A 15,109-nucleotide genomic window follows, 5' to 3' on the forward strand; every position below is an offset into this window, starting at 1 on the left:
AGGACCGACCAAGGAAATAATTTTTTCTAAGTCTTCTTAAGTGCAGTTGCAAAAAAAAAAAAAACATCAAAATGTTATAATGATGGAACTGGGACTCATCAGGACCTCCCCCAGGAGAGGAAGAGCAAGAGTTACATTTGTTGTAACACATGATTTAACACTTTTCTCTCACGTTTGAATGACGCGCTGCCCACTGCGCAGGCGCGGGCCAGGCTCGGCCCACCCACTGCAGTGTCGGATTTCATTGGCTGCGGCGGCGGTGTGGACGTGGCTACGGTGGGCGAGGCCCAACCCCCTCTCCGACAAAACACAGCAAACGGCTAGCGGGGTTAGCGCTGCGTTTCCCAGCGGTTCTGCTCTAAACGGGGGATTTTTAGGCTCCAAACCCGGGAAAAGGTAACATTTACCACCCAGTAAAGGGTAAATAACTGGTTTACAGTCTCTTAAACTGGTTATACTGGTGTATTTGAGCTGCTGGTGTGTGTGTTAGTGTGTGTTAGCTGCGGCTGCAGATGTTGCGGTGTGGATTTATGGGTTGAACTAGGTTAGTTTTAGCTGGTTTTACAGTTTTAAGCTGTTTTTATGTAATTAAATTGTTTTTTTTAAGGCTTTTGTTGTCTAAATCGAGTGTTTATTCGCGTGTACGTGTTTTAATAATAGTGAGAAATGCGCTGTTTAGCTGGTTTGTCATTGGGAGGGTATTGTCAGCAGTATGTGTGGCTAGTCCAGGTCCGGAGAGTGGAAATCCGTCCCGGGATTTCGCACCAACCGCCTGGACGGCTCCGCTGCAGCCGCCCAGGCGGTTGGAGCGAAATCCAGGGATGGATTTCCACTTTCTGTGCTCAACATTGTATACATGTGCATGGAACTGCTGAATGGGTATATAAGGTTTCAGGCATGCTCCATGCAGCTGCTTCTGCTGATCTTCTGTGGATTTTTCTGCTGATCTTCATCATTTCGCTGATCTTCATCTTCCTGCGGATCTTTCTGCTGCTGCTGATCTTTGCTGATCTTTTTTCTGCTGATCATCTTTTTTTTTGCTGGTGTTATTTCTGCTGATCCTACTGCTGATCATCTTCTTTCTGCTGATCTTCGTTCTGCTGATCATCTTCGTTCTGTTCATCATCACGGTTCTGCTCATTATCTTCGTTCTGCTCATCATCTTTCTGCTGATCTTTGTTCTGCTGATCATCTTCGTTCTGCTGATCATCTTCGTTCTGCTGATCTTCGTTCTACTGATCATCTTCGTTCTGCTGATGTTCGTTCTGCTGATCTTCGTTCTGCTGATCTCCTTCTTTTTGTTGATCTTACTGCTGATATTACTGCTTATCTTTCTTCTGCTGATCATCCCCGTGCTGATCTTCTTTTCGCTGATCATCCTTCTGCTGATCATCTTCTTTCTGCTGATCTTTTGTGGATTTTTCTGCTGATCATCCTTCTGGTGATCTTCTGATAATTGTTTGCTGATTTTCTTCTCATTTTCTTTCTGCTGATATCTTAAAGTTTAAGAAAAATTATAAGAGTACTTTCGTATATTTCGTAAAAAAAACGATTTTGCATGAAATAATAGGTTTTATAATAATACTTTGGAACGCGGACACTCGCAATATGCAAATCAGTCAATCAGTAATACCGCCCCCTGCACACTGCTCTGCTGCAGCACAGCCAATCAGCTCTCCCTTCTGCCCCGCCCCTAAACCCATACATCACCCAGTGCCCCTCCCAAATTATCCCTCCAAATAACTAATTAATTAATTAATTAATTTTTTTATTATTTATTTATTTTGCAATTTTCATGCTGAGGGTGGAGTTACTTACACTTTAAAGCCTCAGTCAATTTGTCTGAATGAGAAAAATCTAGAATCACTTGCTGTTGCTGTTTTGAAGATGTTCTTGTTCTGACCCAGTTTTCAGTTTTCCTCGGTTCAGAAGCTCTGATATACTGAGGGTTGTGCTGTGTAGATTTTATTTTATTTGATAAGGTTTATAGGGAAATATCTGAGATAATATGAATATTTGAGTTGTGAGCAGCGCAGTGAAGCTCGTGGGTAAAGTGGAAATGTGCAGTAATCTGGATTCAGAACTTTATAACCTTCCTCACACTGATGATGGTTTCTGCAGGTTCTGAAGGATCTGAGCTCCAGAGTTTTTCACAGTTTGCTGTAACGGGTCGAGCGTACCGTGGCCGCGGTCCCGACTCCGGCTTTACCAATCACTGCTGAGCTCACGTTCTAATTTATTTATTAATTTATTTATATTATATATTTATGTATGTATTTATTCTCAGCTTATGGAGCATCAGCTTATGGTTTATTGCTGTAGCTCCTGCAGAGCTGTGTTTAGTGTGGTCCAGCTGGATTAGCTCGGCTCCTGCAGATTTTACTGCTGTTTAGGACGTTAATAACGCAGAGCTGTTGTGGCTTTGGTTTTTTATGGCTTTTTCTTGCCCGGCTGGTCGGAGCTGAACCGGGCCGAGCTGGACGCTGGTTCTGCTGCTGCTGCTGATTATGGGATGCTTACAGGAGAATTCCTACACTAAGCAGTTTATCTGGAACTGTCCTTTTACCCCCGAATGAATCAGACGGGGAGTGATTACTCTGCACTCGTCCACCAACAACTCGCAGATACAGCAGAAGCAGAGCAGCCCTGTACTGTCCGAGACACTTCACTCCTGCTTTCACAAGCTTTCTCCACTTTCACTCCTGCTCTGTTTCATCTGGACTTTCAGGCTCTTCAGTTTGTCAAGTCCTGATTTAAAGTAGGGCTGTGCGATATGGCCCTAAAATAATATTACGATATCTCATGGTATTTTCATGATAATAATACTTCTGGAAATATGACACTGAAAAAATCAAGAATACACTTCTGCAACTAGGCCTGTCACAATAATTATATTAAGTTATGAACTTACCGTTTAGTAAATAGACATGACCTCAATCTCAATTTTAATAATCGTGATATTGCCCTTTATGTTTTACTTACAAAATGCACCTGGTGACTGCAGTGACCAGGTAGTGCGGAAGCACAGAGAAACACAGACACAGGGAATTAATTAACTCAAAACATACCTTTTATTAGGAAAAATGTCCTCTACCAACACACAAAAACAAACTTAAAGAAACAGTAGTTGCTTAATTTTAGTGTCTCTTAGGTTTGTGTTGCCTCAGCCTTTTATTCACAATCAGCATATATCTAGAGTGAAGGCTGAGGCAGGGACTGGACTTTATGCTGGTTCAACGCGTGCCAGCTGGGACAGACCGGGGCTGCAGCACATCATGGTGTGGAGGCAGACCCACGGTTCCCCTGCCTCTGCATTTTGCAATGTATATGTACTGTATATATTGTACACACTGAAGAACCTACTATATATAAAATACTTTGATTCAAGCTGGAGCTTTTCAGGTTCCAAAATAGGAGTGTAAACAGGAATGGAAAGTTTATTGTCTTTAAAAGGGTTAATTCCTTTGTTACGATATTATAATATAATTTTATTAGTGCCAATTTAGAGGTCGATAAATGCCAACAATATCGTTGGCATTTATCGACCTCTAAATTCGCAATCATTTTTGGGACAAAATATTGTTTGCAAAAAATGGTATTGTGACAGGCCTAGCTGCAACTACTGATATATATATATATATTCTTTTAATTTAGTTTGTTTAGTGCTCTCAGTCACTAAACTGCGGCGTGAAACTAAATAAGACTAAACAAATAAATACAGTAAAGAATACAGTATAACATACACGTCCTGTCTAAACATGTTTTTACCTTAAACTTTTATTACTAAATTAACATCATTATTGTTAGACGTTTCGGGCAAAAGCATCTGCGTAATGTAATGTAATGTAATGTAATGTAATGTAATGTAATATATCGCCAATAAATGTATTTGTTGACTTTTTTGGGAGGTGTTTCTGTCTGTTCTTATGTTTTTACATAGACAGTTTTTACTGACTATGCTCATTATTCTCTCTTTCTCTCTCTCTCTTTTTCTCTCTCTTCTCTTTTCTCTTTTCTTTTTTCTTTTTCTCTCTTTTTTCTCTTCTCTTTTCTTTCTTTTCTATTTCTTTTTTCTGTCTCTTTTTTCTCTCTCTCTCTCTTTTCTCTTTCTCTTTCTTCTCTTTTCTCTTTCTTTCTCTCTCTCTCTCTCTCTCTCTCTCTCTCTCTGTAGAGGATGGGTTGTGGATGGAGCGAGTGATTAATTAGAGAATGATTGATATTCTGGAGCAGATTTTGAGGTAAGTGGGAGATTTCTGGTGTTAAGTCTGATTGGTTAATTTTGATTTTATATGTTTGTGGTGAACGTAAAATTAGTTTTTTTTTTTTTAGTTTAGTTAGACTCTGCTCTACAGTGTTTCAGCTACAGTAGTTTTAAAGTGGTGTAACCTGCATTCATTTCTTGCAGCTGTCTGATTTGAGGAGCTACTCAGTTCATCATGGAGGCGTCCACCATACTGCCTGTACTGAAGAAGAAGCTGGCCTTTCTCTCAGGTACTGAATAATTACATTTTATTCATTATACACCATTTGAAAAAAGGAACAGAGCACTTCAGTTTCTGAATCAGTTTCTCTGATTTTGCTATTTATAGGTTTATGTTTGAGTAAAATGAACATTGTTGTTTTATTCTATAAACTACAGACAACATTTCTCCCAAATTCCAAATAAAAATATTCTCATTTAGAGCATTTATTTACAGAAAATGAGAAATGTCTGAAATAACAAAAAAGATGCAGAGCTTTCAGACCTCAAATAATGCAAAGAAAACAAGTTCATATTCATAAAGTTTTAAGAGTTCAGAAATCAATATTTGGGGGAATAATCCTGGTGGTTCTTAATCACAATATTGGCATCATGTTCTCCTCCTCCACCAGTCTTACACACTGCTTTTGGATAACTTTATGCTGCTTTACTCCTGGTGCAAAAATTCAAGCAGTTCAGTTTGGTGGTTTGATGGTTTGTGATCATCCATCTTCCTCTTGATTCTATTCCCGAGGTTCTCATTTCTCAACTCATTTTTAAAATCATTTTTAAGTGGTCTCTTAATTGGTCTCATGATGATGAGTGTTTTAATACATATTAATCTTATTTTAAAGCTCTATTTTTCATTTATCTTTTAGAAATCTTCTCCTAATTCTGCTTCTTATCAAACACCAGCGTGGAAATCCACCCCAGCCTCAGTTCTCACAGTTGAATTTTCATAAGAAAACACAAAATATGGTTAAATAAGCTCTGTGTTAATAAGTGTGCTAGATAATTCTAAAATCCTAATTGTGATTTGAGCGCTGATTACCCAGAATCCTTCACCCCCCTCTGTTGTGTTTTAATGAGCTGTGAGAGTGTGGAATAAGAGGTGCTTCTTTAACTCGATTCCACTTCATTAGCGTCCTCTCGGCTCGCGGCGCTGTTTCTGTAATCTGTGGTCATTTCATCGTTTTCTGACCTCGCTGAGAGAAACTGTAAACAAGAGTGTAAAATCTGAATTAAATCATTACTGAACACAAATTACCTCCAGCAGCAGCAGCAGCAGGTCGGCCAGAAGCGTCCGAACAGATTACTGAGCAGAAGGTGCTGCTGCTGTTCTTACTGATGGATTTTTAAGAGTTACCCTCAACAAATACCGTTTTTTTATTATTATTACCTTTATTTTTACTAATTTCAGATCAGAAAATACAATTTAGCAGCCACAATATAGTGTGTATATATAGTATATACTGAAACCAATTGTTTCGGCAGCAGTGTTAATTTTGACAGGTGATTTTTAATTTTTGATTTTGTTTTAGTTTTAGTCACATTTTAGGCTTTTTTAGTTGTTATTATTAGTTTAAGTCTAGTTTTAGTCTTAATCTAATGGATTTTAGTCAAATAAAAAAGTATGTATTTTATATTTTTATTGTGTTACTATTTTAGATTTGTTTTGTTGTTTATTTGAGATTAATTACTAATGTATAATGTTTATTAAAATATTAGCCTTTTAAGTTTTGTTGCATTTAAATAATGCCAACATTAAAATGTTTTAAAATAAGTGACCTAATAACATGGTGGGACAAAGCCAAGTTTCTGAAATGATACCATGCATACACTGATTTATACTAACTAGAGCTGCACAATATTAGAAAAAAATTACATTGCAAAAGTTCTTTTTTTAATATATATATATATATATTGCGATATTAAACAAGACAGTTCCCATGACATCACCAGCCCCACCCCCACCCACGCACTGTCTCACGTCCGGACCAATCAAGAGCTAAGTCAGCGCAGAGCTCTCAAACCCCGAGAAAAATAGCAAAACAACAATAATCAGCCCTTTAATTAATCTATTTAAATGTCTTTTTAAAAGGTAAATAAGAGCGTTTGTTTTTCTGGGATTAAAAGCGTGAATTCAGCTGTAACTGGAAATATCTGCACTGATAAACTGTGCTGGACTGAGGAGCACAGCTTTCCACACGTGATCACGTTTACAAGCACGTGCCCAACCATGTGGTTGTTTACTCCTCCCCCTCATGCTTCTCAGGCAGCAGCAGCCTGTCACTCACACAGACACAGAGACAGCGCTGTGTATCTACTTCTTCTTGTGTTAAGAATCAAAACGTTGCAACATGATGTGTTTGATTTAATTGCCTTGCGACGTGACTATTGTGCATTCACACATCGCCATGACGATGCTTAAACGATGTGTCGTGAAGCCCTATTCGAATCCCAGTCATGCAGCTTGCCATCAGCTGACAGAGCCCCGAGAGAGCACAGTTATTATGGGAATAGTTGCGCCTGGTTTTAGCGGTGCTCTCTTTCTCTGTAGCTGTATTTGTGATGATGGAATGTTTTGGTCGTGTCCTTGAGCCGCAGCATTAAGAGCGTGTGGTTTTTCTCCCCACTTACAGCAGCTTTTCTCAGGCTGGAGATTTAAAGCGTGTTTCAGCCGCACCGACATCTGGAAACAACTTCATCTCACTTAGGGAATCAGATGGAGGGCGGCGTGATTGGTTATAGGGGTCTGTAATGATGGGAACATGATTTTGGCACCCCTGATTTTCTTCCAGAAAGTTATTAGAATTACACATGTTTTGTTATGTTTATTTTCTTTGTGTGAATTAGAACAATGCAAAAATCTGAAAGAAGAAAAATCAAAATATGATATAATTTCATGCAAAACTCCTCCAGAAATGGGCCGGACTTAAAGGGTTTAAAGGGTTTCCTCCCCCAACAGCAGTTTTAAGATCTTTCTGCAGGTGTTTAATGGGGATTTATCTCATTTATCTGGTTTATTTCTGCTCGTCTCTGTTTCAGGGGGTAAAGATCGGCGCAGCGGCCTCATCCTCACCATCCCACTATGTACAGAGCAGACCAGCATGGAGGAGCTCAGCTCCACCCTAGATTACCTGCTCGGCATCCCCAGGTGAGCTCACCTGTACCACATGCTGTACCTGCTGTATCTCACTCTAACCTCCCTATATCTCACTGTATCTCACTCTACCTCACTATATCTCCCTCACTATATCTCACTGTATCTCACATTACCTCACTATATCTCACTCTACCTCACTATATCTCATTCTACCTCACTATATCTCCCTCACTATATCTCACTGTATCTCACACTACCTCACTATATCTCACTCTACCTCACTATATCTCATTCTACCTCACTATATCTCACTGTATCTCACACTACCTCACTATATCTCACTGTATCTCACACTACCTCACTATATCTCACTCTACCTCACTATATCTCACTCTACCTCACTATATCTCACTCTACCTCACTATATCTCCCTCACTATATCTCACTGTATCTCACACTACCTCACTATATCTCACTCTACCCTCACTATATCTCATTCTACCTGACTATATCTCACTGTATCTCACACTACCTCACTATATCTCACTCTACCTCACTATCTCATTCTACCTCACTATATCTCCCTCACTATATCTCACTGTATCTCACACTTCCTCACTGTATCTCACACTTCCTCACTGTATCTCACACTTCCTCACTGTATCTCACACTTCCTCACTGTATCTCACTCTACCTCACTATATCTCACTCTACCTCACTATATCTTATTCTACCTCACTATATCTCCCTCACTATATCTCACTGTATCTCACACTACCTCACTATATCTCACTCTACCCTCACTATATCTCATTCTACCTCACTATATCTCACTGTATCTCACACTACCTCGCTATATCTCACTCTACCCTCACTATATCTCATTCTACCTCACTATATCTCACTGTATCTCACACTACCTCGCTATATCTCACTCTACCCTCACTATATCTCTTTCTACCTCACTATATCTCCCTCACTATATCTCACTGTATCTCACTCTACCTCACTGTATCTCACTCTACTTCGCTATATCTCACTCCACCTCACTAGATCTCATTCTGTCCTCACTATATCTCACTCTACCTTACTCTACCTCGATATATCTCACTCTACCTCACTCTATCCCACTCTGCCTCACTGTACCTCACTGTATCCTTGCTCTACCTTGCTGTATCTCTCTCTACCCTCAACTTCACTCTTACCCTCTCTGCCTCAGTGTACCTTGCTTTATCCCATCTGCCACACTCTGCCTCGCTCTACCTCCAGCCTCGGGACATCATTAATGTGGACGTAGATGAGCAGACAGTGTGTAGAGCTCCCCCTGTGGTTGTTTGGAGGTAGTGCAGGATGCAGGTTGTGGAGGATGCAGTAAAGGTTAACTGTAATTAGTAAATCAGGTTTAAGCTCTTTCTGCTCGTGTGTTGAGTGTGTTGAGTGTTTTTGAGTGGTGCGCTGTATCCTGCAGTGTTTCCACTCCAGCGTCTGTGGGGTCACTCCTCAGATCAGCTCAGCTCTCCTGATCTTTCAGCTTGTTAATGAGGCTGGCGTCGGTTCCTGAGCCGCCCGGGTTGAAGCAGAGTGGGTTTAAATGCCAGCGGATCCCTGCTGCTGTCTGAACGACGCTCTTCAGACGCTTCCAAAACAATCATCTGTACAAAATCTCCCCCCCCCAGCTGCCTTCACACTGCTTAGCGTTACTGTAGAGGAGAACAGAGGAGTCACCCAGGGTTCAGGGAGGTGCCACATCACTGGTAAACCATGAGCAGGTCTGATGAGTAGTTTCAGGGGGTGGAAACAGAAGAATAATATATCACATTACAGGGGTTACAATTAAAGCTTATATAATAACAGTTAGATCAGACTTTATTATGCACCCATGGAAAACAGAAGTATGAAAAACTCATTAAAATATTAGGAAATGTACATTATTTACAAACTCCAGACAATGTTTTTAGGTTTGTTGATGCGCTGCAATACACTATGTCAACACACAAGGCTAAGTTAGCTTAGCTAACGTTACGATCCTAGTCCTGTACAGCTCTCCTGTATCTTTTAGCTGGAAAACAGACTGTTGTGTAGTAGATAGTAGGTACGGAGTAAAAGTAAACTGAAAGTCAGTGTGATCAGTGATGCTGAATGCTTTATTTAGTGTCATTTATGTGAGTAGAGAGTAAAAATGAACTTAAACCTGCCGTTTTTGGGCTCTTGCTCCTGGAAACTCTGTGAGAAATGACATTAGTATAAATAAATAAGTGCATATTAAAAAAAGTAGGTAAATAAATAAATGCATGCATAAATAACTGTATAGATAAATAAATAAATTAACAAATACGTTTTGTCATGAAAAAGTACACACTTAACATTATATCAGGAATTCATTTCCTCGTTTCCATGCATGAACCTTTATTTGGGACTGTTTCTGCATTTCTGAATTTATTTATTGATTGATTGTTTCAACATTTATTTATTTAATTATTTACTTATTCCTTTATTTCAACATTTCTATATTTAATTATTTATTTATTTCCACATTTCTTCACATTTTCATTTATTTATTTATTAATTAATGCATTTATATGTGAATTTATTTATTTATACTTGTGCCGTTTTTCGTCCTCCATAGTATATAGTGTGCATTGCTATTTTTGATTGCTGTTGCCATGTAGCTCGTTTTCCAACTGCAAAATTATCAATAAGTCATTTTAAACTAATGTTTTAACATCTGAATGTTTCTCTCTCTCTCTCTCAGTGAGAAGTGTAAAGCGAGGGGATTCACTGTGATCGTGGATGGGAGGAAGTCTCAGTGGAATGTGGTGAAGACAGTTGTTCTGATGTTACAGGTGAGAAAATACACTTTTTTAATTTAAAAAATAATCATTAAAAAAATTAATTAGACGCAGCAGGTAAGTGAGGCTCAAATCTGATATTTTACATCCTACGTGTCATTTGTGTGTTCGTGTAAACAGGAAAAGATGCATTGAATCTCTGATTATTTCGATACAGATCTGGGTCATATCAATACCGTATTTTTCACACTGTAAGCTGCACTTAAAATCCTTTAATTTTCCAAAAATGGTCTGTGCTCCTTATAATCTGGTGCACTTCATGTATGAATTCTACCAGTCAGGTATTAAGAAGCAGTAAAGCCACTCGACAAATATGGTATATGGTATTTAAAATCCTATAAATTGCAGAAATGTGACTCTGTGTGCACAGTCAGATCAGAATTTATGCAACCAAATGAAGGTAAAAACAGGTAGAGAACGCGGTAAAATTGACAACTGTAGTGAATGATTGTTTTAGTGGCAGAAGAGCAAGCTCTTAATGTTTGGACTGAACTCATCATTCATATTTGAGATTGTGGCTGGGATTAAAGTGAAACTTAACGTGAAGCGTTGCACTGTCACGCATGCGAACAGTATTGCCACTGTCTTGTTTATTTATATATATATATGTGTGTGTGTGTGTGTGTGTTTTAAATTGTTTTTTTAGTATTTAAATAAGTAGGGCACTTACACACAGTATCTGTATCGGCAATGGGTATCGGCAGGCATAGCAAGAGCTACTGCAGCAGCGTGCCTTTTTACTCAAACAGCAAATGGCAAACAACCAAACCTGAGTACATTACCCTGCTAACCGAGCCCGACGCTAACCGAGCCCGACGCTAACCGAGCCCGACGCTAACCGAGCCCGACGCTAACCGAGCCCGACGCTAACCGAGCCCGACGCTAACCGAGCCCGACGCTAACCGAGCCCGACGCTAACCGAGCCCGACGCTAACCGAGTCCGACGCTAACCGAGTCCGACGCTAACCGAGTCCGACGCTAACCGAGTCCGACGCTAACCGAGTCCGACGCTAACCGAGTCCGACGCTAACCGAGTCCGACGCTAACCGAGTCCGACGCTAACCGAGTCCGACGCTAACCGAGTCCGACGCTAACCGAGTCCGACGCTAACCGAGTCCGACGCTAACCGAGTCCGACGCTAACCGAGTCCGACGCTAACCGAGTCCGACGCTAACCGAGTCCGACGCTAACCGAGCCCGACGCTAACCGAGCCCGACGCTAACCGAGCCCGACGCTAACCGAGCCCGACGCTAACCGAGCCCGACGCTAACCGAGCCCGACGCTAACCGAGCCCGACGCTAACCGAGCCCGACGCTAACCGAGTCCGACGCTAACCGAGTCCGACGCTAACCGAGTCCGACGCTAACCGAGCCCGACGCTAACCGAGCCCGACGCTAACCGAGCCCGACGCTAACCGAGCCCAACGCTAATGCTAAACAGCAAACGTAAACAACCAAACCAGAGTACAATAACCTGCTAACCAAGCCGAACGCTAACTATGGAGCAGGATTACTGCCATCCACCATCTCCTGGTGAGCAACTTTACAACTTCTATATCAGTTTACACAATACAGATCTGAATACACTGCACATATATCTTGTAATAAAAAAAATAAAAATAATAGAAAATCTGAAAAGCGCCTAAAGATGTTCCTATGTTTTTACCATATATACATTGATCATTACATGTTCAGTTGAATAATTTTAAGTCAACAAGAGGAGCCCCTTGTCAATCGTTATCTGCTGCAGCCAATCATCTTAACAGATCTTTCAAAAAAAGGCGCAAACTAAGGAGCAGCCAATCAGATTATTATATCTCATTCAGCATAAGACAGTTTGTATCGGTATCGGTACTCGGTATCGGCCGATACCAGAAAAGCTGCATCCCTATAAATAAGTATAAATTGGCCTTTAGTCAAACACATCTTATTACAGTATCATTAACCTTGTATCTCCAGTGTAAAACTGAAGCAGGCAGAACCGGTTCTGGTTGAGGGAGTACTTTTATTAAAGCTTTAATTTTCCCAACATATTTCTGGTTGATCTCCCTCCGGATCAGAACTGATGATGACTCCTGATCTGATCCGTGAGTCTGATGTGATGCTGGCACACTCGCCGTGTTCTACAGCACGTCCTGATTGGCAGGAAGTACCAGGTCGTGCTGCAGACGCAGATATTTCCCCACGGTCACATTTCAGCATGTCCTCCTGTTTCCTGACATATGGAGCCTCCTGTTCACTGAATAAACACCAGAAATTCACACTGGATACACTAGATACTGACGAGAGAGATCATATGAATGGAGCTTGTTTTTCTGCAGGGAAAACATCAATCTGTTAATAGTAAAATAAAAGGTAAATGAATCCAGACTATAAAGGAACTCATAAGGAATCCTGTAGTAACTTAAAAACAGTGTTAAACAAACCTAAATACTCTAAAATAATCTTATCTGAGAAGCTGTTTGTTAATTTGTGGTTTCTGAGGCTGGTAACTTTTAAATAAACTTATCCTGTAAAACAGAGGAAACTCTCGCTCTTCCTTTTCTTTCCTGAGGTGGTCCTGATGAGTGCCAGTTTCTTCACATAACGTTTTTGATTGTCTTTTTGGTGACTGCACTTGAGGATACTTTTTAAAAGTTCTTAAAATTCTGTATGTGTAAAATATATATGTAAAATAGAACATTTCGAAAAGACCATTAAAAAAAACAAATTAGTACGAAACAAAAGTAAAGAATTTGTCAAAAAAATGAAATAAATCAAAAGATAATATTAAAAGTAAAGTAAAATGATAAGAACGATAAGAAATGATAAAATGAATAATAATGAACTAAGAATATAAGAATCAAAATATAAAGCATTAGACTAAAAAAAATAATAAATTAATTAATATATAGTTTTTTTTATTTTGTTACAGTTGTGTATTCTTGAAATAATTATATATTTTTAATTTAGTGTTTTGTTATATTGCTAAGAGTATCATTATCGTAAAAATAACATGAAATATATCATGATGATATTTTAGGGCCGTATCGCCTACCCCTAGAGAGTGTGTTATGATTATTGTGTTAGTGATCTGTGTGAAGTTAAAGTGTGTCTGTGTGTGTGTGTTTCTGTGTGTGTGTGCAGGATGTTCTCTGCCGTGTTAAAATGATGAGTTAAATGGTTATCATGAGATCATGAGATCAGCAGCTCGGGCGGGGCTCTGTGGTTTGATATAAGAAGCTCTGATCTTTTATTTGCTGTATGAATCTCAGTGTGTTCTGTGACCCAGAAGCTCAGAGGAGGAGCAGGAATATAAACTGTGTGTTGACCTACTTCACTCGCTCTGATCGCCCAGAGCTGTTTGGATCCAGTTTGTGTTTGATGATGGTTTCCAGTATGACTGGGAGGAGGGGACTGGTTATTAGTGCCTGGTTTGAGTTTTATATCAGTGGTGGAATCGTCTGTCTGAGTGTAAATAAGGATAAATTACGATATAGTAAAGAGTAAAGGTGTTATAAGTGCAGATCAGATCTGCATTTTACCCCGTTACTCTCTGACTTTGTTGAAAAAATATATTAAATTGTCTGATTGAGGCATAATAATAGATTTAAGAAGTAAAGAATGGCATTTCACAAGTTCCCCCCCAAAGTGCATTTTAAGATAAATCAGTTTTTTTAATTATATATCGCAATAAACACATGGATAAGACTGTGATTTAATATGAATTGTAAATATAAGCAATCTGAAACTGCATTACCTACATGCTGCCACAGGGGGAGCTCCACATACTGCAGCCTGTGCTCACATGACATAACAGGGCTGGAGGCAGAGTGAGGCAGAGCTACAGAGAGCAAAGTAGGGGAAGCAGAGCTATGGAGAGCGATGTAAGGTAGGGCAAGGCAGAGTGAAGTAGATTGATGCTGCAGCAAGTAGAGCGAGGCAGAGTGAGGCAGAGCTATGAAGAGAGAGGTAGACTGAGGCAGCTCTACCTTAAGCGAAATAGGGTGAGGCAGCTAAAGTTAAACTGAGGTAGGGTATGGCAATGCAAATTAGGGCAAGGCAGGGTGAAGTATGATGAGGCAATGCAAATTAGGCCGAGGTAGCCCAAGGCAGACCGAAGTAGGGCGAGGCAGAGTGAAGTAAAGCAAGGCAGTGCAAAGTAGGATGAGGCAGAGCGAAGTAAGGTGAGGCAGAGCAAATTAGGGCAAGAAGAGCGAGGAAGAACGAGGCAGTGTGAAGTAGAATGAGGCACTGAGAGGTAGAGTGATGCAGATCTACCTAAAGCGAAATAGGGTGAGGCAGCTAAAGTTAAACTAAGGTAGGATGAGGCAATGCAAATAAGAGCGAGGCAGGTTGAAGTATGATGAGGCAATTCAAATAAGGGTGAGGTAGCTCAAGGTAGACCGAAGTAGGGCGAGGCAGAGAGAATTAAAGCAAGGCAGTGTGAAGTAGGATGAGGCAGAGCGAAGTAAGGTGAGGCAGAGCAAATTAGGGCAAGCAGAGCGAGGTAGAATGAGACAGAGCGAAGTGAAGTAAGGTTAGGCAGACTGAGGTAGGGCGAGTCAGAGCGAAGTATGATGAGGCAATGCGAATTAGCCTAAAGTAGGGTGAGGTAGCATAAGGCAGAACAAAATAGGGTGAGGCAGAGCGAAGTATGATGAGGCAATGCAAATTATTCAGAGGTGAGGTAGGGCAAAGTAGCCCAAAGTAAGATGAGGCAGCCTAAAGTAGGGTGAGGTAACATAAGGCAGACTGAGGTAGGGCGAGGCAGAGCAAAGTGAAGTATGGCTAGGCAGAATGAGAGAACGAGGCAGAGCGAAGTATGATGAGGCAATGCGAATTAGGCCGAGGTAGCCCAAAGTAAATTGAGGTAGCATAAGACTGAACAAAACAGAGAGAGGCAGAGTAAAGTAAGGCGAGGCAGCGCAAAGGA

The 15,109-nt window shown here is 40.4% G+C and overlaps 1 protein-coding gene across 1 annotated transcript in view; it reads left to right on the plus strand.

Annotated features, from left to right (window-relative positions):
- Positions 1–269: 269 nt before the first annotated feature.
- Positions 270–15,109, plus strand: part of sestd1 (SEC14 and spectrin domains 1) — a 41,760-nt gene continuing 26,920 nt past the window's right edge. The window contains exons 1-5 of the mRNA XM_022664367.2: positions 270–396; positions 4,172–4,238; positions 4,406–4,491; positions 7,289–7,397; positions 10,099–10,189. Coding sequence (XP_022520088.2) covers positions 4,437–4,491; positions 7,289–7,397; positions 10,099–10,189 — 255 coding nt within the window. The 5' untranslated portion in view covers positions 270–396; positions 4,172–4,238; positions 4,406–4,436. The remainder of the gene's footprint in view (positions 397–4,171; positions 4,239–4,405; positions 4,492–7,288; positions 7,398–10,098; positions 10,190–15,109) is intronic.

The sequence above is a fragment of the Astyanax mexicanus genome, chromosome 11 (assembly GCF_023375975.1).
Source record: "Astyanax mexicanus isolate ESR-SI-001 chromosome 11, AstMex3_surface, whole genome shotgun sequence".
Taxonomy (NCBI): Eukaryota; Metazoa; Chordata; class Actinopteri; order Characiformes; family Acestrorhamphidae; genus Astyanax; species Astyanax mexicanus.